The 22,649-nt window shown below is 42.3% G+C and overlaps 1 protein-coding gene across 2 annotated transcripts in view; it reads right to left on the reverse strand.

Annotated features, from left to right (window-relative positions):
* The window catches only part of LGI2 (leucine rich repeat LGI family member 2), a 76,819-nt gene that overhangs the window by 7,975 nt on the left and 46,195 nt on the right, over positions 1-22,649 (reverse strand). For both annotated transcript variants that reach the window (XM_089660028.1, XM_089660030.1), the window contains 4 exons: positions 17,196-17,267; positions 17,037-17,108; positions 800-969; positions 96-260 (listed from right to left, as the gene is read on the reverse strand). In XM_089660028.1, coding sequence (XP_089516154.1) covers positions 96-260; positions 800-969; positions 17,037-17,108; positions 17,196-17,267 — 479 coding nt within the window. The remainder of the gene's footprint in view (positions 1-95; positions 261-799; positions 970-17,036; positions 17,109-17,195; positions 17,268-22,649) is intronic.

Consider the following 22,649-nt stretch of genomic DNA (forward strand, 5'->3'; position numbering starts at 1 on the left):
CTTTAAACCATCATCCTCTATCTAAATCTAAAATGCCAGTTGAGGGTTGACTTAGCCTTTAGCCAGACATTGAAAGAATCAATTTATTACAGTACCTGTTATATTATCGTAGCTTCTAAAGTTCATTTCAATGTGGTCCCACTCAAGAATCATGCAGTTCTCCATGCTTGGTTGTGCTATTGCCACAAATACATCATTCTTGTACTGAAATGTGTCCACTGACACAGACTGATAGGTCAATATCTGATGGACAACAAAATCTGCAAATAGAGTGAAAACTGTTGGATTAGCTATGTACAAATTAAATGGATTCTGTAAAGTGTATGCAGTTGTGGGGATGGTTGTGATATGGCCCTGAAGACTTGCATGGGTCATGGTTGGTATTCGTAAGGCCCATTGAATGCGGCATTCGTACAGCCCTGAGCATTCGCATGTCATTGTTCAGGTGAGCAGAAAAAGCAAGGGCTCAACTGACTAGATTTACTTCCACCTGGTTGCACATGTGAATAAGTATTTTGAAAGAAACTACTTCCCATAAAGCTTTTGGCTATTAGCAGAAAATGTACGTATATCTCAAACAGCAACATACCTGGTATAAACACTGCAGTAATGTTCAGTAATGTTCCCTAACGCAACCAGTGCTTGAAGTGAAATGTCTTCTACTGCCAAAACATTTTTTGCTTGGTTGTCCCTTTTAAAATGCCACATTGAGATTTAAAATAAAAAACATAAAAAAATGGGTTGTGGTGGTACAGATGACCAGTTCTGCAAACCTCTACAGCTTCCATCTCACACTTACCCGTAGTTATGCATTCTGAATCGAAACTGGTCACATCATTCAGCTTCTTTCCTTGGTATTCAGGAGGACCAACACAAACCACATCAGACACGGTGGAGTTCGTCATCTTCAGCCAAGAAAACAGCCATTTGGCTTTGCAGTCACACTCAAACATATTGCCTCGTAAATCCCTACAACAAAAAGATAAATGAAAAAGACAAGTAACAGCTAATTACCCCAAAGAGATATCTTAGAGTATGGCAACAAACTAAATTAAAGTTAAACTACATTTTTTTTTCTCCCTGGGAGACCAGTAATGAAATCTCTATTCTTGTTTTCCAGGTCTGCACACCCTTTGTGGCTTTTAAGGGTGTATTCACACTGCCTTCAGTTAGATGCAAGAACCCCAGTAGGGAGTCCCCGCGATTAGCTGCAGGAGGCAGCCCCACTGAAAGCAATGGGAGCTTGCTGGCTTCTGAAACTAATTGCACCCACCCATGCAAGTGATCAACCCTAGACAAAGGCAGTCCCTTTCCTGTTGGTGTAGACTTTGTTGTGGGAGTTAAGGATGTGAATCATTTGCCCCTTTGCCCATGCTTGATGGTAACCTGCAATGCACAGCTGGGCTTGTATTCTGGATCCAGAGCAAAGTAGGTTTTCAAACCATACACCAATAAGCTCTTCCCACTGTTAAAACAATATGACCACACCCAACATTTGGTGCAGTACTCCTTGCATGCATCTATTATCCCTACCCCCTGCTCCACCCATATCCCACCCCAATAAAAGTGGATGTGATCAGTAGAGTTTTCCCAGATATTACTTTGAAAATCTGATCACCAAAGTCTATGTGTACGTCAGCTAGGAGTTGGTCTTAATAACCACCAGTTTGCAGTCACAACCACTGAGACAGATTCCTAAAGGATACGTTCAACCTTACAGAAAAAATAATAAATGCACATATTTTTGCAGAAAAAAAATGTGCATTTATTGTTTTTTCCTGCAGGAGCCTGGAAGGCTTTGTACTCCTTTCAAGTCCTCCCTAACCCTCCCTCTCTATCCTTCTCTTCTTTCGAGACTCACTGCATCCGGCTGTTTTCTCCCATTTCTCTGAGTATTGCAGTGATCTATCGGCCTCCTGGACCCGTGTCCCGCTTTCTTGATGATTTCTCCGCCTGGCTACCCTACTTTCTCTCCTCTGAACTACCCGCTATCATTCTCAGAGATTTTAACAACCCTATTAATGTCAACAACCCGGCTACATCCCAACTCTTCAACACAACCTCATCTTTTGCATTAGCACAGTGTATACAGTCCTCCACTCACTCTGATGGGAATACATTAGACCTTGTTTTCTCCTTTCTTTGCACTCCCTACAATCTCACAAACACCCCCTTTCCTCTCAGGCCCCAACCATTACAACCTCGGCAGACTGACCACACCAGAAATCTTAAACGACATAGTCGTGCGCTGGAGCGATTGTGGTGTAAAACCAAATCCCAGCAAGCATTCACCCGATATAAATCTGCTTTCTTAACATACAATCCCTCCCTTCATGCTGCCAAACAAGCCTACTTTCTCACTAATATTAATACCTTCTCATCCAGTCCTCATCGTCTCTTCTCTACTTTTAACTCTCTACTTTCTCCACCTCCACCCAGTACCTCACTCACTGCTCACGAGATTGCAAATCATTTCAAAAACAAGATTGACGCAATTCATAGGGGCATTGCCACTGCACAGACATCCATCCCACTTAGCAAACCTTATACTAAACCTCCCCCAACACTTTCCTCTTTTGACCTCGCTACTACCAAAGAGGTCACTAAGGTTTTCTCAGAAGCCCATCTCACTACCTGCCCCCTGGATCCTGTCCCCTCAACTACTACAGTCACCCTCTTCTTCCATCCTATGCTCCCTCACTCACATCTTCAATCTTTCCCTCTCTACTGGTGCCTTCCCCTCCCCTCTAAAGCATGTGCACATCACTCCCATACTTTAAAAGCCCTCCCTGGACCCCACCAACCTGAACAACTTAAGACCCATCTCCCTGCTGCCATTTACCTCTAAACTCCTAGAACGCTTAGTCTACAATCGCCTGAGCTCCCACCTCACCGACAACAACCTTCTTGACCCTTTACAGTCTGGCTTTCGCTCTCTACACTCCACTGAAACTGCCCTACTAAAACTCACTAATGATCTACTAACTGCTAAAACCAATGGCCACTACTCCGTACTCTTACTACTTGACCTCTCTGCGGCTTTTGATATGGTTGACCATCCCCTCCTCCTCAAAAAACTCCACTCTCTTGGCCTCAGAGACTCTGCTCTCTCCTGGTTCTCCTCCTACATATCGCAGCGCTCCTTCAGCGTTACCTATAATGCTGCCTCCTCCTCGTCACTCCCTCTTTCAGTAGGGGTGCCACAAGGATCTGTCCTTGGACCCCTTCTCTTCTCCATCTACACCTCCTCCCTTGGTCACTTGATAAACTCCCACGGCTTTAAGTACCATCTCTATGCTGATGACACACAAATCTATCTTTCTACCCCTCACCTCACCCCTTCAGTCTCCACTCGCATAACCTACTAAGTGACATATTGGCATGGATGTCACTCCACTTCCTCAAACTCAATCTTTCCAAAACTGAGCTCTTAGTATTCCCTCCAGCCCTTGTCCCCTCCCCTGACTTCTCCATCAAGATCAATAACACAATCATCAGTCCCTCCCCTCATGCCAGGGTACTAGGTGTAATCCTAGACTCCCATCTGTCCTTTCAGCCCCAAATCCAATCACTGTCCAAATCGTGTAGACTTCACCTCCGCAACATCTCCAAGATACGCCCTTTCCTAACCTCGGAAACCACTAAGCAACTTATTCACTCCCTTGTTATATCTTGCCTTGACTATTTTAACTCCCTCCTCATTGGCCTACCTAATCGCAGGCTATCCCCTCTTCAGTCTATCATGAATGCTGCTGCCAGACTTATCCACCTTACTAACCGTTCTGTATCTGCCACCCCTCTCTGCCAATCCCTCCACTGGCTTCCCGTTGCCCAACGGATAAAATTCAAAACATTAACAATAACGTATAAAGCCATTTATTACTCTGCCCCAAATTACATCACCGACCTTGTCTCCAAATATCACTGTCATGGAAATTTTGTATTGTTGGTCGAACTTTAAATGTGTCATATGAGTGTTATTCATATGTCTCTCGTGTGGCTTAATTAAAGCTCTGAAGGCTGCAATTGGGCCATGCGCATGTACAATGTATGTATTACAGTACTCAGCTCGGTAATGGATGAGATGGCGGATCTGCGCTTATAGACCGGCGTGTATACCACCACGGCATTCGATGCGAATGCCGCTGGCAGTAGACCGCGGGCCTGTATCCACATATCATCAGCATAGTACCACATGGGCTTCATAACGCAAGGCGCCAAGCGGTGTGAACTCCACATGTAGGCTTATGCATATCTTACAACCCATTACAGACCTGAACTGTATCTTGGATGGATGTGTTTTAATAAAGATCGTATCGGGCCCATCCAGGTACAGACTGGTGTTTAGCTTAGGGAATGCTTGTACAAAGAATTTACATACCAATAGGAGCTAGTAGGACAGGAAATATGCCCTCCACAGAGGGCTCATGGGGGGAAGGGGAGGAAGTCTGCTGACCTCAGAAGGCTCATGGGGGAGGACCAGTGATAGATAATAGGAAAGGCCATGCTCCAATCGGAATGTATGTCCTGTGTATAGGCACTCCCCATTGCATTGTTCGGTGGGAGGGGATTGACTTTATTCATGTGGGGGGCGCGTGTGTTTGTAATAAAACCGGGGGCTGAGTCTGAAACCAGCCCTTATGTGAATTCCAAGAGCAGCCTGAAAGTGTCGTGTGATCATTTCCAGGTATAGGGAGCTCCACCCCCCACATTTCAACAGAAGCTAACTCATTTGGATGGGCAGGAATCGTGTAGTTTAGCTGCAGTCGTGGTAAGCGAGATTCGCACAGCTTTATGGGGGATTTCTGCACATCCAACTGCGAGTACTCACGGTAAGGAGAAATTCGTTAAAGCACTGAGCAAGCTGTTGGCGCTATATAAATCCTGCATAATAATAATAATACTTGCTATGAGTAGATCACGGGTGCAATGTGGGCTCCCACAGACATGTCATCTAGCTTTCAGACCACACCTCTGTACAGGCTTTCTGTTTGAAAGCCTGAGGACAAGTCAGTGGATTACGGAGTTGCTCATTAGCACCCCCGCAGCCTAGTCCAGATGGTACTTGTAGTTTATTCATTCATGGGAATATGAATGAATGAATGATATGGCTGTGAGGGGGAGAAGAACCTCCACCCGCTATCATAGGGAGGGGTGTTTCGGGGGGAGAGGGGGCAGGAGCTGGAACATGTTACGTGTTAGACCCTAAATACAAGTGTAACATGTTCCATGGGTGAACTTGGCCTTTAAAGTGGTGGAAATAAGAACTACCTAAATCTGGCGCACATGTTGGATCTTCCAACAAAACTGTCACAAGGCTTTTCTGATTAGAAGCAGGCTATTTTAAAGGGGCTATACCACCAGAAAAGTGTTGTAACTACTATACTGAATTCCTTTGAGAAGCAGGAAATGTTTGTTTGTAATAAACTCATACATCTGATTTTTTACATTTATTTGAAGCTACTGTACTGCATCATGTGACCTAATTAAACCACCAAGCTACATTTTAATTTGTTTCTGCACATTTTCTTTTACTGCCTGATCTCTATATGGAGTACTTTTTAGGCAAGCCTAGAGTTTAGCTTTAATGAGGAATAAAGGATTTTCAGCAATGTTTGTACTTCATCACACCTGTTTATTTGGGCTCATGATTTCACCGCAGAGTATATCTCATTTAAAACTGAACCTACAGATATCATAGAATTGATGATGTATAGCACAATGGGACCTATTCAATGTCAAAACATGAGAGGAGAAAGATAAACTGACAGCGCACTGACTTTCCTTTCGTCTGAATGGAATTTGAAGCTAAATAGCACATTTGATGACAGAAGACTGTCTGTTCCTTTATAGATGCTAACTCACTTTATTCATAGGTGGAGAAAATGCAGAAATAATGTACAGAAGACATATGCTGCAGGATCAACCCACACACAAAGGATTTTATTTCTGTTTCTAATTCGTCGTGGTCAGATGAAGGAGGTGTATTGTAAAAAATATTACATTCTAATAACTGTATGTGATTTATATGACTTTATTCAGCATAGGAATCTCCTTTTTAAATTTACATTCTTTTTATATTATTGTCCACATTCATAAGCAGATAAGGGTGTCCAGCAATGACAATGACCGGGGCTGGAACACTCTATAAGGAGCTGTTCACACCAGCGTGCTGCATTAGCTCGTGCACGGTAATGCGTGTTATGCAATACGATAATGTGTTTTGCATTAAGGCAGAACAAAAATATGATAGATATGTATCTGTTTTTGATGTTTATGCATAATTTATTAAGTATTTTATTATTATCATTAGGTATTTTAATAAATAGTGCTGATAGAAGTCCATCCATTAAAGACTGTAACAATGTTTTGGAATATACAGTTGTGACCAAAATTATTCAACCCCCACTGAAATTGAGTGTTTTGGCCAGTTTGACATTGCTTTTGATCATTCAGTCATCTTGCTTACATTTACATTAAAGAGGCACTTGTAGGTCAGACAAATATAACATAACAGTTATAATGAAATAACCACAAATGTCTTTTCTGTGCTCACAGCATTATCAGTTTTATTCAACCCCCAAGTGACATTCAATCTTAGTACTTAGTACAGCATCCTTTTACAGTTATAACAGCTTTTAAACGTGAAGCATAGCTTGACACAAGTGTCTTGCAGCGATCTACGGGTATCTTCGCCCATTCTTCATGGGCAAAGGCCTCCAGTTCAGTCACATTCTTAGGCTTGCGCACTGCAACTGCTTTCTTTAAGTCCCACCAGAGGTTCTCAATCGGATTTAAGTCTGGTGACTGCGATGGCCACTCCAAAATGTTCCAGCCTTTCCTCTGCAACCATGCTCTAGTGGACTTGGAGGTATGCTTGGGATCATTGTCCTGTTGAAAGGTCCAACGTATCCCAAGCCTCAGGTGTGTGACGGACTGCATCACGTTTCCATCCAATATCTCCTGGTACTGAAGAGAATTCATGGTACCTTGCACACGCTGAAGCTTCCCTGTACCTGCAGAAGCAAAACAGCCCCAAAGCATGATTGACCCTCCACCATGCTTCACAGTAGGCAAGGTGTTCTTTTCATCATAGGCCTTGTTCTTCCTCCTCCAAACATAGCGTTGATCCATGGGCCCAAACAGTTCTAATTTTGTTTCATCAGTCCACAGAACACTATCCCACAACTTTTGTGGTTTGTCCACATGGCTTTTGGCATACTGCAGTCGACTCTTCTTATTCTTTGGAGACAGCAAGGGGGTACGCCTGGGAGTTCTGGCACGGAGGCCTTCATTACGCAGTGTGCGTCTTATTGTCTGGGCTGAAACTTCTGTACCCACATCTGACAAATCTTTTCTCAGTTCCTCAGCAGTCACACGGGGACTTCTCTCCACTCTACGCTTCAGGTAGCGCACAGCAGTCGAAGTCAGCATCTTCTTTCTGCCACGACCAGGTAGCGTTTCAACAGTGCCCTTTGCCTTGAATTTGCGAATGATGCTTCCTAAGGTGTCTCTTGGTATGTTTAACATCTTTGCAATCTTCTTATAGCCATTGCCCTTCCTGTGAAGAGAAATCACCTCTTCTCTTGTCTTCCTGGACCATTCTCTTGCCTTCACCATGTTTGTAACCACACCAGTAAATGTCTAGAAGGAGCTGAGTATCACAGTCATTTTAAAGCTGCCTAATTGGTGCTTATTATGCTTGATTGCTGCTCGGTGACATCCACAGGTGTTTTCAATACCTGATGGAAAGCACCTGTATGAACCTCTGTTCTTCAGAGTGGTAGTCTTTAAGGGGTTGAATAATTGTGGCAATGAAGAAACCACATAAGAACCATTTACTACTGTATTACATAAACAATTGATGTCATTTTAGTTGCATTTGGGTAGTTACAACGTCCTTGTAGGATTTGATTCTGAATACAATTCCAAATGTACACTATAGTCCCTAAACCCCTTTACAGCATTGGGGGTTGAATAATTTTGGTCACAACTGTAGAATAATTAGTCTATGTATATAATAGGAATCTTATTGATTTTTAACACCCTCTCTGTCAGGAAAGGCTTGCCCATAGTGTAGGTGAAGGTTTGCGGTGCATAAGTATGAGCATACGCAGAACAGTAACAGGCCAGATAGATGTGCGTGGACTTGGGCATATGCGTGCGAAGGTGCGCACTTGCGCATTCAGGCGTGCGCCTGTCACTAATGTTGGTGCTACAAGGGCTAGTTAAACAGTCTGCAGTTTTGTCTCATTGCGGTTTGGTCTACAGCTTCTGAGTGCGTTCCTGATTCTTGTGCCTGACCTCTGATACTGATCCGGCTTGTTCTTGATCTTTGCTTGTCTGCTATCTGCCCTGACCCCGGCTTGCCTTAGATTACTCTTCTGCCTCCTGTTCCTGTCTTATTGAACCTCCGCTGCTGACCTGGCTTGTGACCCGACTACTCTGCCATTTACCGTCTATGCTTGATCTGCCCGACTGTTACCGACCCAACTCCTCTGACCCTGCATCTTGCATCCTGCTCACTTCAGCTCATCAGCCCTGCAAATCCGCATCCGGATCCTGCTTCCTGGTGCAATTTTACAACCTGCTGACAGCTGAGATCCATGCCAGGTTATTTGCCATCAGCCTGTCCTGCTGCTTCAACTGCCTGCTGACTGCCGCTGACACACAGACTACTGGACTGATAACAGGCACTCATACCTTGCCGTGCTCAAGCAGTTGCTGTCCCACTACCAGTAGCCCTCAAGCTGGAGCTGTACGGGAGACCTGCCTCTTCACGCCAGGCTCACTATCCAGGTACGTGATACTTTCACTATTCATTCTCATCAACAAAAATTGTTGATGTTTACTGTATGATTTTATATTTTAAGGAATGTTATATTGCAGAAACAGAGGAACATATACAATATGTACAGTACATTCTGAGATATGTGGTATAACAATGATCATTGATTTTTTATTACTTCTTTTTATTAAGTGTTTTGGATGTGTGGTTTCCTAAAAGATTTTCCAAATACATATACATGATTAAATATTTTTATATGAGCTTTTTGATTATTTACATGGAGATTTATGGATTTGTATTATTTCATGTTATACTGTATATACAGTCATATTTATTTATAGGTGTAAAACATGTGAATAAAACTATTTGGACTCTGATTTTGGTCTGAGGCTCCTTCTGTTGGTTTAAGCAGTCATTTGAATGGGCTTTCTAAAGCACCAAAGTGCACCATAAAAGATTTCATGCAGCATTTAAAAGCACTGCAATTCAAGTGCGTTGAAAAGGTGGTATTCCACACAAGTGAGTTGAGTTGGGGTACCATTCAAAATGAATGGCACTTCTTCACTCCAATGCCATACCAATGTATTACCGTAACACAATAGCGTAAACAGATCTTAACAAGGTTTGAAGTGGTTAAGCAGTTGCAGCAATAGTTTTTGTTTGTTTCATTCTTTTTTAGGGCCTATTCACATTTTTGCATTGTGTTGTGATGTAATAATGAATGTGCTTTAAGGTATTTGTTTTGCGTGTTCATGTGCTTTGCGTTAAAATAGCTGTCATTACTAATATCCATGTGCAGCATCTCCTGCTCTTCACTAAATGGCTCCAAACGCTCTATAAGTGTCCCATGGCCTCAGTCAAGAAGGGCGGAGGTTTATCAGTTCCGGTCCAACCTCACAGGGGTACCCTCCAGGGTAGCCCTCTATCTCTAGCCCTTTTTGCCATTGTAATAGAACCGGTAGCAGAGGCACTCCGCATTTCCTCAGAGATTGAGCGCTTTGTGTTTGCTGGCTGGAGGAGAGGATTGCCCTTTGTGTGGATGACCTCTTACTATTCCCAAATGTTGCTGGGCCCTCCCTCCAGGGTGCATTACAATGTTTGAACGCCTACTCCATGGTCATGGGACTCAGAATCAACTTGCCTAAGTCCTTATTATTTCCTATAGACTCCGAGGCCTGTAGTTCGGTCCCACCTGATCTACCACTCCAGTGGGTGGACGAGTTCAAATACCTGGGGGTACAGGTTTCCTGGAAGGCCTCAGTATTAAGGGAAAGCAAACAGAGATTAAAGGCATGGGAGTTGTTGCCGTTCAAACAAATGTTATCAAAATGAAGAACCTTTCCAAGTTCACATATCTATTTCGCCATTGCCCCTCCTGGATTTCTAAATCTTTTTTTGATCAACTATATAAGATTTTTTCTTCCTTTTATGGGGTCCTTGATCCCCAAGATATAAGCTATCCACCCTAATGCACCCTGCTATCCAGGGGGGGTCTGGCATTTCCCAACTGCCACAAATGTTTTTTGGCCACCCAGCTAGTCACTGTGACCTGGTGTTTTAACCCCAATCACACCAACACCTCCACCATGTTGGAAGCGGCAGTAGTCTATTCCCTTGAGGCTCTACTGATTTTTTTATGTTGAGGCCCAAAGGCCACATACCTGCTCACCACCTCCATGCTTACTATCATTACAGCCTGGAGAGTTGTCCTTGGGTGTAAAAACTTTCTGAAACAAGCAGTCTCACCCAATGCTCCACTCTGGATGAACCCTTCCCTACCCCATCTTTATATCCTACCCGGACTAGGAGCATTAAACAAATATAATATCATTTTTTTAAGTGGTAGCAGGTGATTTATTGAGACCACTAACCCACCTATCTTCTGATTTTAACCCCTTGGTGCCGTGCTCTCAGCACAGAAACTGGAGGTCACCTGATCATTGTGATAGCCTCCGATTGGCTAGCACAGTGATCAGTCACTGTGAAGCTCCCCTGTTTCTCTCTTTGTGAATGGAGAGAAGAGATACATTGCATCTCTCTCTGCTTACAGAGAGAAAAAAATAAACAACTGTGTGTAAAAATAATAATAATAATAAAATTAAAAATAAAGAATACCTAAATCAAGGTTTGATCTAGGCCAGTGCCAGGATTAGTGTAAGGGTCACGGGCCTTTGATAATAAAAAAAAAAAATCAGGAGATATCCGTTACCATTTACCACCAAATGAAAGCCCAATTTTTCCTGAGAAAACAATGTATAATCCACCTGGATACACAAAGTAGTTGTGATGTTGTGTACGGTTTTACTAACATGAGTCAAACTTGCAAAATTGTGCTTAGGCTTTAACATTTGTTAATGTCAATGTTCCCACTTCATACTTTTTTCAATATTTGCAACTCCCTCATGCTTTTTTCAGCAGGCCTCCCTCATAGCAACACAATCGGCCCTTCAATGGGTGCTCAGGACAGAATATATGGAAAAGCCTACCTCCCACCTGTATGCCCATCTACTCTCAATATCCCTACCTACCCTAGACACCCTTAGGGCCAAGTGGCAGTGTGACATTCAACACCTAGATGGTCATGACTGGGATGACGTTTGGGACTTCCCCTTCTGCACATTAGTCTCCTTGCTAGACAGACTCATATAATTTAAGATACATACAGTAGGTACATAGGGCCTACTGTACTCCCTCCTGACTACATAAAATGAACCAATGGGTTCTAAACTAATGTACTATCCGTAATCAATACTGTGTCACTAACCCCTGTACCTATTGCTATGGAAATGTGCCTACTGGGTTTGGTGGAGAACCTGATTCCTACAGTAGCGAGGAGGACATTGGTCAGTCTTCTCTTCTATGCCAGAAAGGCTATTGCATTGCACTGGAAAAAACAACGATTCCCATCCATTCCATTATACAAAGACACCTAAGCTAATCGGGGCTGTCCTGCTAAATACACTATATTGCCAAAAGTATTGGGACTCCTGCCATTACAAGCGCATGATCTTTAATGGCATCCCAATCTTAGTCCGTAGGGTTCAATATTGAATTGGCCCACCATTTGCAGCTAAAACAGCTTCAACTATTCTGGGAAGGTTGTCCACAAGGTTTATGAGTGTGTCTATGGGAATGTTTGACCATTGTGACCATTGTGAGGTCAGTCACTGATGTCGGACAAAAAAGCCTGGCTCGCAGTCTCAACTCCAATTTAACCCAAAGGTGTTCTTTTGGGTTGAGGTCAAGACTCTGTACAGGCCAGTCAAGTTCCTCCACCCCAAACTCGCTCATCCATGTCTTTATGGAGCTTGCTTTGTGCACTGGTGCGCAGTCATGTTGGAACAGGAAGGGGCCATCCCCAAACTGTTCCCACAAAGTTGAGAGCATGAAATTGTCCAAAATGTCTTGGTATGGTAATACCTTAAGAGTTCCCTTCACTGGAACTAAGGGGCCAAGCTCAATGCCTGAACAACCCCACACCATAATCGTGGCTGCGTTGCTGTTGTTCCCAGTAGCTTCCACTTTGTTATAATACAACTAACAGTTGACCGTGGAATATTTAGTAGCAAGGAAATTTCCCAGATGAACTTATTGCACAGGTGGTAATCTATCATGGTATCACGCTTGAATTCACTGAGCTCCTGAGAGCGACCCATTCTTTCACAAATGTTTGTAGAAGCAGTCTGCATGCCCAGGTGTTTGATTTCATACACCTGTGGCCATGGAGGTGATTGGAACACCTGAATCCAATGATTTGGAGGGGCGTCCCAATACTTTTGGCAATATAGTGTATGAGAGAGTGTGGTCTAAATGGCTAGTTGACCTTACCACGGCATCATTGTGATTGCTTGATATATTGCTACAATAGAGTTTTTCCATGGGTTTTCCTGGGCTTTAGCTTTGGCGAGGCCACCTATGGAATATCCTTAAATATTATGTCTTTGTGTTATAGCAAACCTTCCATAGCTGCTTGAAATACCTAATATGTTAAACCACACCCTAATGATCCAAGTGTTAACTGTGCATCTAACATGCATCTATGAAGCATTACCTGCATGGGTGACTCTTTAATGCCATATTTTGTTTTGTTGTTTTATACTTTTTTCAGGTTGTATTGTACGTGAGAAAAAACTTAGTAAACAAATTTTAAAAAAATTGCTGCCACTATACCACAATGCAAGCAAAAATGGGTAGTCACCATTTTTCAAACATAGCCATGCATTGTAGTTCACTGCAGTGGAGATGCTTTGGGGTAGCACTGCAAAGTATCATGGTACGGGGGTAAAATTAATGTTTTGACATTTATTACCACAATGCATACGTGTGAATGGGCCCTAAAAGTGACACTAAATTCTATTAAAAAAATCTATTCAAATATGTATTAACTCAAAAAAGTGCCTTCTGTTGCTCTCAGGCTCCTCCTCCAGCTTGTTTTTGCTGCCTTGGTCTGACTTCCTGTTAGATGGCTACATTTGTTCTTTATGGTCCCACTGTAAATAGGAACGAAGCCACTCTCTCTTGCTCACTTGGCTAGCCCAAGCTGGGGAAGGGGTTAACTGTCTGAGCTTCACTCCCGGTATTTTTTTTTACCCCAGGCTACCCGCCCTGTGATGAATATACATATAGGGGGGAAGGTTGGGTACAGGAGCCCCCACTTGATCAGGATGTTGTGATACTGTGATGCTACAAAGGGGTACTGCTGTGGACTGAAGTCATCCTAAACATCCTTGACAGTATTACAGTTCTATGCTTAGCCCTTCTATGTTAAAAAAAAGAAAAGATAACTGTACTCTCCACATGGCAACCATAGGGATAAATAGTAATTGGAGCAAGTTTTGTAACTAACCCATAAATATGACATTGTCGCCGTATATGCCCCCACACCATCAGGTAACTGACATCTAAAATCTATGGATACCTAGAGTCAATCAGGCCTAAATAACAAAAGACAATCATATGAGTTAAAATAACCAATGGCAATGATATTCACACTTTTATAAACTTAAAGACGTCAGAACATAACAGAGAAGGTGGCTTATTGCTTCCAATGGATGACCACAGTTTCCACACTGGCTTGATATATAAACCAGATCTTGCATTGTAAATTAGCCCTTACACTCATTTAATTAGGCCATCCCCTTACACAGTATACTAAATGGGGAGACCTGAATTTAAGTTGCATTATTTATGCTGTGGGAGAAAGAGCATTAAAAGTACATTAGCAGGTCCTGTGCAATACACTTCTAAAATACATTAAGAGTTCAATTACAGTCAAAGTTTATAGATATGGGTTGAACAGTGTGGAAATAAATTAGAGATAGGCCAATGATCACTCATGAGGTCTAGAGAATGGTAGCCACATGGACTTATGGGAAGCTAAGTTCAAGGTTCACCAGTAATGAAATGGCAACTGTACAAAACTCCCAAACAGTAAGAACATTCCAGGGACCATAGAGATGTGTGCCTCTCAGCAGATGTACAGTACATGGGATCTAATTTTAAAAAATATGCTGTGTCACAAGTATCTGCACAGCCATCATGAATATTCCCTGTAATTTGTCTAATGTGTTTATTTCCAATGCTCATCAGCTCTATCTAGTGGCCATACTGAAGTAATTTTCTGATTGGGGCATTTCAGGAAAATACAGGACAGATTATTCGTGATGTCTGGGTAAGTGCTTGAGACATTCTTACAGCTATTTTTTTTTGGTTATTACACAAAGCATTTCTAAAGCCATTTTTTGGATAAAGCAGGGAATAGATAAAACCCTGTTACATTTTTTGTCATCCCATGAGGAGTCCCCTTGGGGAGATTTACCTTAATTTCCTGTCCTGTAGATACAATAGGGAGAATATCTCCTTCCTGGACAGTTGTCACTAGCACAAATGCCTCTTTTGGAAGACTTCCCCTCCATTTCTGTTTTACTGACAATTTACAATTTTGTATATTCCCACAATTCCATCCTAAGTGACAATGGTCACCAGAACAAGCAGAAAGGATGAATCTCTCCAGTGGGGATAGACACAGCGCTAAAAATTGACAGGTGTTTTAAACCTACACCACTCTATCCAAAATTACAAAATTAACAAATTAAAAAAAAGAAATGCTTAATTGATAATTGAAAAAATATACATTTTATATATATTTTTTATTACATTTTATAAAACAAACATAGTTTTAAACAGATGTGATTATAAAACACATAATACAAAGTAATATGCATACTTGATTTTCTCTTATGTGTACCCCGATTACTTTTATAGTGCTGTAACTAGAGATGGCCATAGATGGATTGAAATTTTGCTGGTTCAGCAGTGAATGGTCAAATTGCGATCCTTGGTCAGCCACTGCAGTTGACCAAAAGTTGATTGTTTGTTACAAGCAGTGCACATTAGGTGCTGACAGAGGGGGAGTCTCCCCGCTGTCAAAATAGCACAGTGGGGAGGATTCCCCTATGCACCTCAAATGTGTGGATGGGGGAATCGGTTCAGTTTTTTCATTGAGCCCACTGGCTAAATGATAAAAACTGAACCATGTATGGCCAGCTTAAAATGACAGTGTTTATAAATGTACACTGCTCAAAAAAATTAAAGGAACACTTTTTAATCAGAGTATAGCATCAAGACAAGTTGTTCTAAAAAGAACTACTATTTATTTATTTTTTATTTTGCTATTTTAAAGAGAACCCCCATTTATTTTAGATTTAAAAATGTACAATTTTTTTAATCAATTAAATCAAATCTTTATTTAAGAAACAAATATTTATTCAGGGTCCATACTAACAAGCAAAGCATATTAGGCTTTCTAATACCAAAGTCTAGCATTGTTTTTGTACTTTGTGGCAGACTAATTTAAATGCTGCCATTAGTTCTAGAGAGGAGGTTGCGGGTTGATTTACTAACAAAAATGAGCAGTTAACCCATGCAGTGCGGGCACAGCCCCACTGCATGGGAAAATAAACATTTTGCCCGGAGTTCTTGTTTAATCAAACAGCCTGAAGTTAGAAGCTTATTGGCTACCATGCATAGCTGCACCAGAGGAATTCCAGCTATGAATGCAATGTAAAGTGTTCTCAGATTGGATAATGTGAAGAGCGTGACATCAGTGTCTTGCCTCTCCAGCTCATCCAATCACATATAAGATACTGGTGGATGTATTCTCATATATGTCACATCCCTAAGATATAACCAAAAAAGTGTTTTAACCCCAATTTGGGACTTTAAAGGCACTTTACTTAAAACATTTAGTAAAAAAGATAATATATTTTATTGCAAAGAAAATACATAAAATATAAAATGGCTTTCACCACAGGTGATAACACATGAGTACAATACAAAAAGCTCCCAATGGTTGATACAGGCTTGTGATGTGTCTCCATTCAACTGACACATTTCAGAGATAAAATACTCTTTCCTCAGGGGTTTGAGGGATATCACATCTATCTCAAAGAGCAGTTAACACAAGGATAAAGCCATATGTATTGAAAACAAGTGAAAACAAGTAAGCATTGCCATGTTGCCACAGAAACCTCGATGGACATGGATCCACCCCAAATACTGATGGAAAATGTGTATGGAGTGTGCAGGTAACCACTGAGACCCCCAAATGCCCTTTCAAGCTCGGAAAATGTTGACAATGCATCCTGTCAGGATAGCAGAAACTGGCAAATCTCTCAGTGCTGAGAGGCCAACCCTCTGTGTTTAAAATGTAGCAGGGCAACCACTTGGATCCAGAAGCAAGTGGAGATCTCTGGAGTAACGATGTCTACTTCAATGATTTCCAGCTTCCAGGGACATTGGCCAGGTATGGTGTATAAATAGCTACATTGATCCAAGCTGGACTAATGTAACTATTGTGGGGAAGAAAAAATCCGGTTCAGCACCCACACTACCAAGGTGACCCGGAAAACCTGGTACGGATTACACCTTAGTTTCCCATATAAGAAAGCATACAAGATGATACATACAGTCCTTCAACCACCTCACCTTTCATTATGTCATACTATGTATAAAATATCCATAACTAGAATTCATCTTTAAGAGGAACTTTCTCAGCATTCAGGAATACAGACAGCAATGGAAACCCACGAGAGGTTATAATCCATCCCATCCTTTGGCTGCTGCTGGGCTGTATATTGATGGTTGTCCCACTGGGGTTTTTGAGTAATAAAATGTGGAATACAGAGCCAAGCTGAATGCATCAATTACAAAAAAGACTCTCCCACTCACTGTAAACATTCATACTTACAGCTCGATGAGGGAATCTAAATCACTGAAGATGTCTCTTGGCAGATTCTTAATGTGGTTATTGGCCAGAGAACTGCAAGAAAAAGGTGAGGATAAGCTGCTGCTATTGAAGTCCATGAAACCAAATGAATAGTGAGGAAATCCATGTGGATAGACTTACAGGTGAGTGAGATCTCGAAGGCCACGGAAAGCATGTCTGGAAATGGTCTCTATTTTGTTTCCTTCAATAAACCTAGAAAGAAATATATGTTTAACCCACGGGGATGTATTTAATCTACTCCAATATACATCACAGCATGGTTATACATGATTGATAATGGAAAACAAAACCTTGAATGCATACATGAAACACATTCTACTAACACTGCAAGGCCAGCCTACCAGCTCAGCAAGTCATCTGGATCAGAGGGTATTTGACAGGTGGGGAGGATGCATTACATAACCTCACCACAAACTGTTTGAGGCCTCTTTCACATGGGCATTCAGTCTAGATCCGTTAGTCAGTTTTTTTTGATGGATTCAGACCGAACCTCAATATATATTTATGGGTAGGCAGATGTAAACAGGTGATCATCCGTTTACATCCGTTTATATCCACCTACATCCATGTCAGTTCAGGTCTGTTTTTTTTTGTTTAACGGAACAGCCAAAGTCCAGATCCATTGAAACAGAACAGAATGGAGGTAGATTTATGTAAACTGAAGTGAACGAATGTAAACCGATGTCAATTTAACTGAATTATGCCCCTTTCACATGGATGTTCTGATCGGGTGCACCTGCCTGTGTTTCAGGCAAAACCGAACGGAACCTCTATTCTCCTCTAAGAAGCGGCAGGTGTAAAAGGACATGTGTCCGTTTACACCCGCTGACATCCAATCTGATCTGATCCACCAAAGCGTCCTTTCACACGGTGCAGACCTGTTTAGTGGATCCTCTTGCTCATCGGGGGATCTGTCCGCTGATCCCCACTGAGAAAGCAGATGATATAATGTGTCTGCTCCTCCAGAGCAGACACAGAGCATCCCGCTCTCCTCAACCGGCAGTCAGATGAAAATGGACTGCCTGTCCGTTTTCATCCAACCCGATCCGACAGATGGAAGGGGAATTGAATCCCCATCCATCCCTTTTTGGCGGATCGGATCAGATGTCAGCGAGTGTAAACGGACACATGTCCATTTACATCCGCCGCTCCATAGAGAATGGAGGTTCCAATCGGGTCTGCCTGAAAAACGGACAGGCGAACCTGATCGGAACGTTCGTGTGAAAGAGCCCAAAAAGAGACAGATGGGGATCCATTCCCCTTCCGTCTGCTGGATCGGATGGGATGACAGTCAGATGGAAACAGACAGGCTCCATAGAGGAAAGCAGACTGTTTCTGTGTCCACTCTGACAAAGACCTGTCATCTGCTTGCTCAGCGGAGAGATCCCCCGCTGAGCAAGCGGATCCGCTGACTGGTCCGTCCCATGTGAAGGGGCCTAAAACTAATATAAACTGAATTCAACTGAAGTGTAAACTGATGTAAACTGAACTGAACTAAAGACGGATGTGCAAACTGATGTAAACTGATGCAAACTGAATCTGTTTTTCTTTGAAAAAACGTGACTAAAAGGATGAAGTCTGAGTGATAGAGGTGTAATAAGAAGTTTTTATATGAAGCCATCAGTCAGATGCAAACCATCCTTGAACCTTTGAATGAGGTTGGTAATAATAAAAAGAGACATTTGCACAGTCAGTGGCTCCAACTGAAGTTTGAGAGAAATTAGGAGGATTTCATAAATGTAGCACAATTTCTGCATTTACTATTTCACTAGTTCACTGGTTTCTGTTGGTATTCAGATTTGCTCTTTAAAGAAGACCTCTAGGGGAAAAAAAATATTTATTTTTAATTTTTAGCAGCACGTAATACAATAACTACAAATGCTCACATGAGACTCTGCTATGAAGAAGCCTACTGGTCTAATGTTCTAACAAGGGTCATAAGAGCAAGCATAATGAAAACAGAGAGCTTCTCTAAGCAAGCAACAAGACGTATTCAGTGCATTGCTACTCTATTCTTAATACAGGGCAACTCGACTAGGGATAAAATGTTCACTCAGTGTATCCTCATGTGATGTTCTTACTATTTTCCCATGTCTACTGTAGATGGAGCAGGGTTTTCAGGAGGCTGTACTGTAGACTTTTGCCTACCATTCTGTTCAGTCGTCTTGCACGCTATGTCACCGCGAGGTGTATCAGGATTTTTCCAAACAGTGGTGTAATAATAGCCATAGCAAAATGTGGTTGATGGGGTGGAGGAGGAGCAGGCACATCTCTCCTGACTACTCCAAGTTGTAAGCCCATGGGGTTCTTGGGCTACGTCAGGCAGCGGGCAGAGTCACTCGCCTTGCACATGGGGTACTTTTCCATGTGTGTACACACTCACCAATGCCCGGGACTTGGAGGAGGCCATGTTCAGGTGAAATCCACCTAAAGGGGCCCCCAACTTAGAGATGAGCCATGCACTGCAAGTTGTAATTAAATGTAGAGTTCCTCTGTGAAGCTCTGCGCCCCATGTCACTACACACCATACTGTAATTGCTGCATTTAGGAGGGACACCACTGAGCCTGTGTCCTCTCCACCTGTCCAGTGTATGTCTGCCACCTCGCTCCCAGTGATAGAATGGGTCCCACGAGCATCTGTACAGACCTCATGTGTGCTCTTCATTAAAGTGTTACTAAACCCAGGACCCTGCATTCACTATATCTAGTCTCCCACAGTACACAGAACATGGAAATGCAATTATTTTAATAAATATAAACTGCTAAATACCTTTTCTCATCAGCAGTTAGAGCAATCTTGTGACTTCTATCAGTGTGCAGCAGAGCATCGGTTAAAGTTTGTAGGAGGAGTTTTCTCTAGGAGGATGCAGAACCACTGACCTCTGTCTGGGCAGTGCTGATTGGCCCTGTGCTGATCACATGCACTCTCCCAAGAAAAAAAAACTTCTCTAGCAATACACACCAAATTGAGCATGTGCATTGTTTCCACACAATATGTCTCATCGGGAGATAAGAGAGAGACACTGGAAGAAGGGGAGGATCAGAGAAGTCAGGATCAAACAGCATTTTTACATAATGCAGATGATTAACCCATTAGGTTCCACAGTGAGTATAGCAAGCATGCTTTACTGCATATACAGACTGATTTTACTGTAGTGGGTTTAGTAACACTTTAACTCCTTACTTTCTCTCCCATACCATGTGGCTAGGTTGCAGGTCTCCATAACACAGGTTTTGTCCCAGAACACTAACCCCCTTAGTACCGGAGGACACCTCACCCAGGTACCACGCTTTTCAACAGGCTGCTGAAACCAGTCCTTGGTTACATGTGGAAACTACTGCCGAGTTAACCCCTTGTAACATACTTGCTTCATACCCAGTGTGTGCTAAAACTGACTAAAGTTCTTCTTTGTGCCATTAACCTTCACCCATAACTTTGGATCAGGCTTAGTCAATGAACTTTACTGAAATTATTCTCAATGTACAAACACAGTTCAGTACATACGAGTCCCTCACTATTAAGCTTTGCGACTACCCAGGCATAATTTGTACAGGTGAGGGTCCATACACTGGTGGAAGTCCATAATGTGGCAAGCATCCGATAAGCAGGTGCTTTCAGGTGTACTGCAGGTCCCAGCATTCCCCCTCCATGGAATGGTGACAACATCTTGGCGAGTGGGTCCAGGAATCAGCCCCAGGGAGGTTGCTGGATGTAAAGGGTTACATCTTCCTCTGTAAGCCTCTTGCTTCTATTCCCATGTAGCCAGAGCATTCAGAGTAGAGCCCCCCCAGCTAGCATTAACCCTTCTCTAACCTGGGCAAACTAGCTAGCTCAGTTAACACAGAACCTACACCTGTAGGCAACCTGCCTACAAGACCACTTGGTTGTTATGGGACCTGGGGGTCTCCATTAGGGGTTGTTAAAGTGACATTAAACTCTTGTTTAAAACAAAAAACTAAAATCAAACATAATTTCTTCAAAAAAGTACCTTCTAAGGCTGTGCAAATTCCTTTTTTCCTTTCCTTCCCTATGGTCCCGTTGTACGTATGTAAGAATATAGCCACCTTCACTTGCTCCCTCCTGAAATAGACTATGGGATTTCTAGTGTGCATAGAGCAGCGCACAGGACCACTACAAATGTGCTCTGCTCATTTCAATAAAACAAAATTGAGGTTGAAAAAGGAGAGGTTTAAGAGCATACAGTGGATGTCACAAGGAGGCAAAAAACACAGTAAGAAACAATTTTATGAAAAATAGATTACAGAGCCATTAAATTGTGGATGTCTATGGATTTTTTGGGGAGAATAATGATATTGTTTAGTGTCACTTTAAGTCAGGGGTGTCTGTAAGTGGGGTGCAGCGTGGTGAAACCGCAATAATTCACACAGTCATGTGCAATATAAAACTTGTTTTGAAACAAGACAGCAACAGTTCAGGATAGACCCGGCAGGACCCAGGGCACACTCACAGTCTCCATTAGGGTGAAGAAGCAAGTCCCACTCAAACCAACAGCGTCTGTTACGAGGGGACAGAATGTGGCCTGGCCGTCTCGTGCCCAATCAGGAAGGTATCCAGAGACGTGCAACCCTATGCTTTCCCTCCCTATCAGGATCCTTTCCCTATCGCTAGTATTGTCCCTCACAGGTGGGGTACCTTTCCCTACTTTAGCCACTCTCAAATAGGCGCACTAAACCCAGGGGCCATGGTCTTAAATAGACTCTGCCACATTTAAGATAGCCGCCAGAGTCACACAGGTGGCTAGCGTCCAATTGGATCATTTCCCCAGTGACTCAGAAAACCATAGAAGAATCCTGTTCCCTAGGACTTCCTCTCCCTCTGCATTGCCACTGTGGTTGAGCGCCACCTGCAATGAGACAACAGATTGCACCTACCTACATGTCCAACCTGCAGCCCAAGACAGCTATGAATGCAGCCCAACACAACATTGTAAACTTACTTAAAAATTTTAATTTTGGGGGAATTTTTTGAAAAAAAGGAATTAAACACGCGGCCAAAGAAAATGTTGACAGTGTCTCTTTACTGGACTTTTTTAAAGATTTAGCTTCCCAAAGAATAATATCTCACTGTTCAAAATTATGCCTTATTCATGTCATGCGTTTTCAGCAGCATTTATTTTTGTGCGCAGCTATTATCAAGGATGGAGCACATGAAAGGCAAAATTAGAACCAAAATATCTGATGAGCACCTTGAAAATTCATTGAGAATTGCTACTACATCCATCAAACCAGATATTGATGTGTTAGTTTATGAAGCACAGTGCCAAATATCCAACTAGTTTTATGTTGCCCTCTTTTAAATAAAAATATTACAAAAAAATGAAGTTTTATTACATTATCGTTAGTACATTAGTACATTATCTATATCAGTGATTGTTTACTTTTGATCTGCCCAACTTTTTCTGCTCATCAGCTATCCTTATTGTTAGTGTATTCTATGTGTGGCCCAAGACAATTCCTCTTCTTCCAATGTGGCAAAGAAAAGTCAAAAGGTTGGACAACCCTATTGTATCCTGTACCCTGTTGCCTCATATCTGTTCCCCATGTTCTTGATCC

Source organism: Staurois parvus, unplaced genomic scaffold, assembly GCF_062004578.1.
Source record: "Staurois parvus isolate SC_StPar_1 unplaced genomic scaffold, SC_StPar_1.0 ptg001199l, whole genome shotgun sequence".
NCBI classification, from domain to species: Eukaryota; Metazoa; Chordata; class Amphibia; order Anura; family Ranidae; genus Staurois; species Staurois parvus.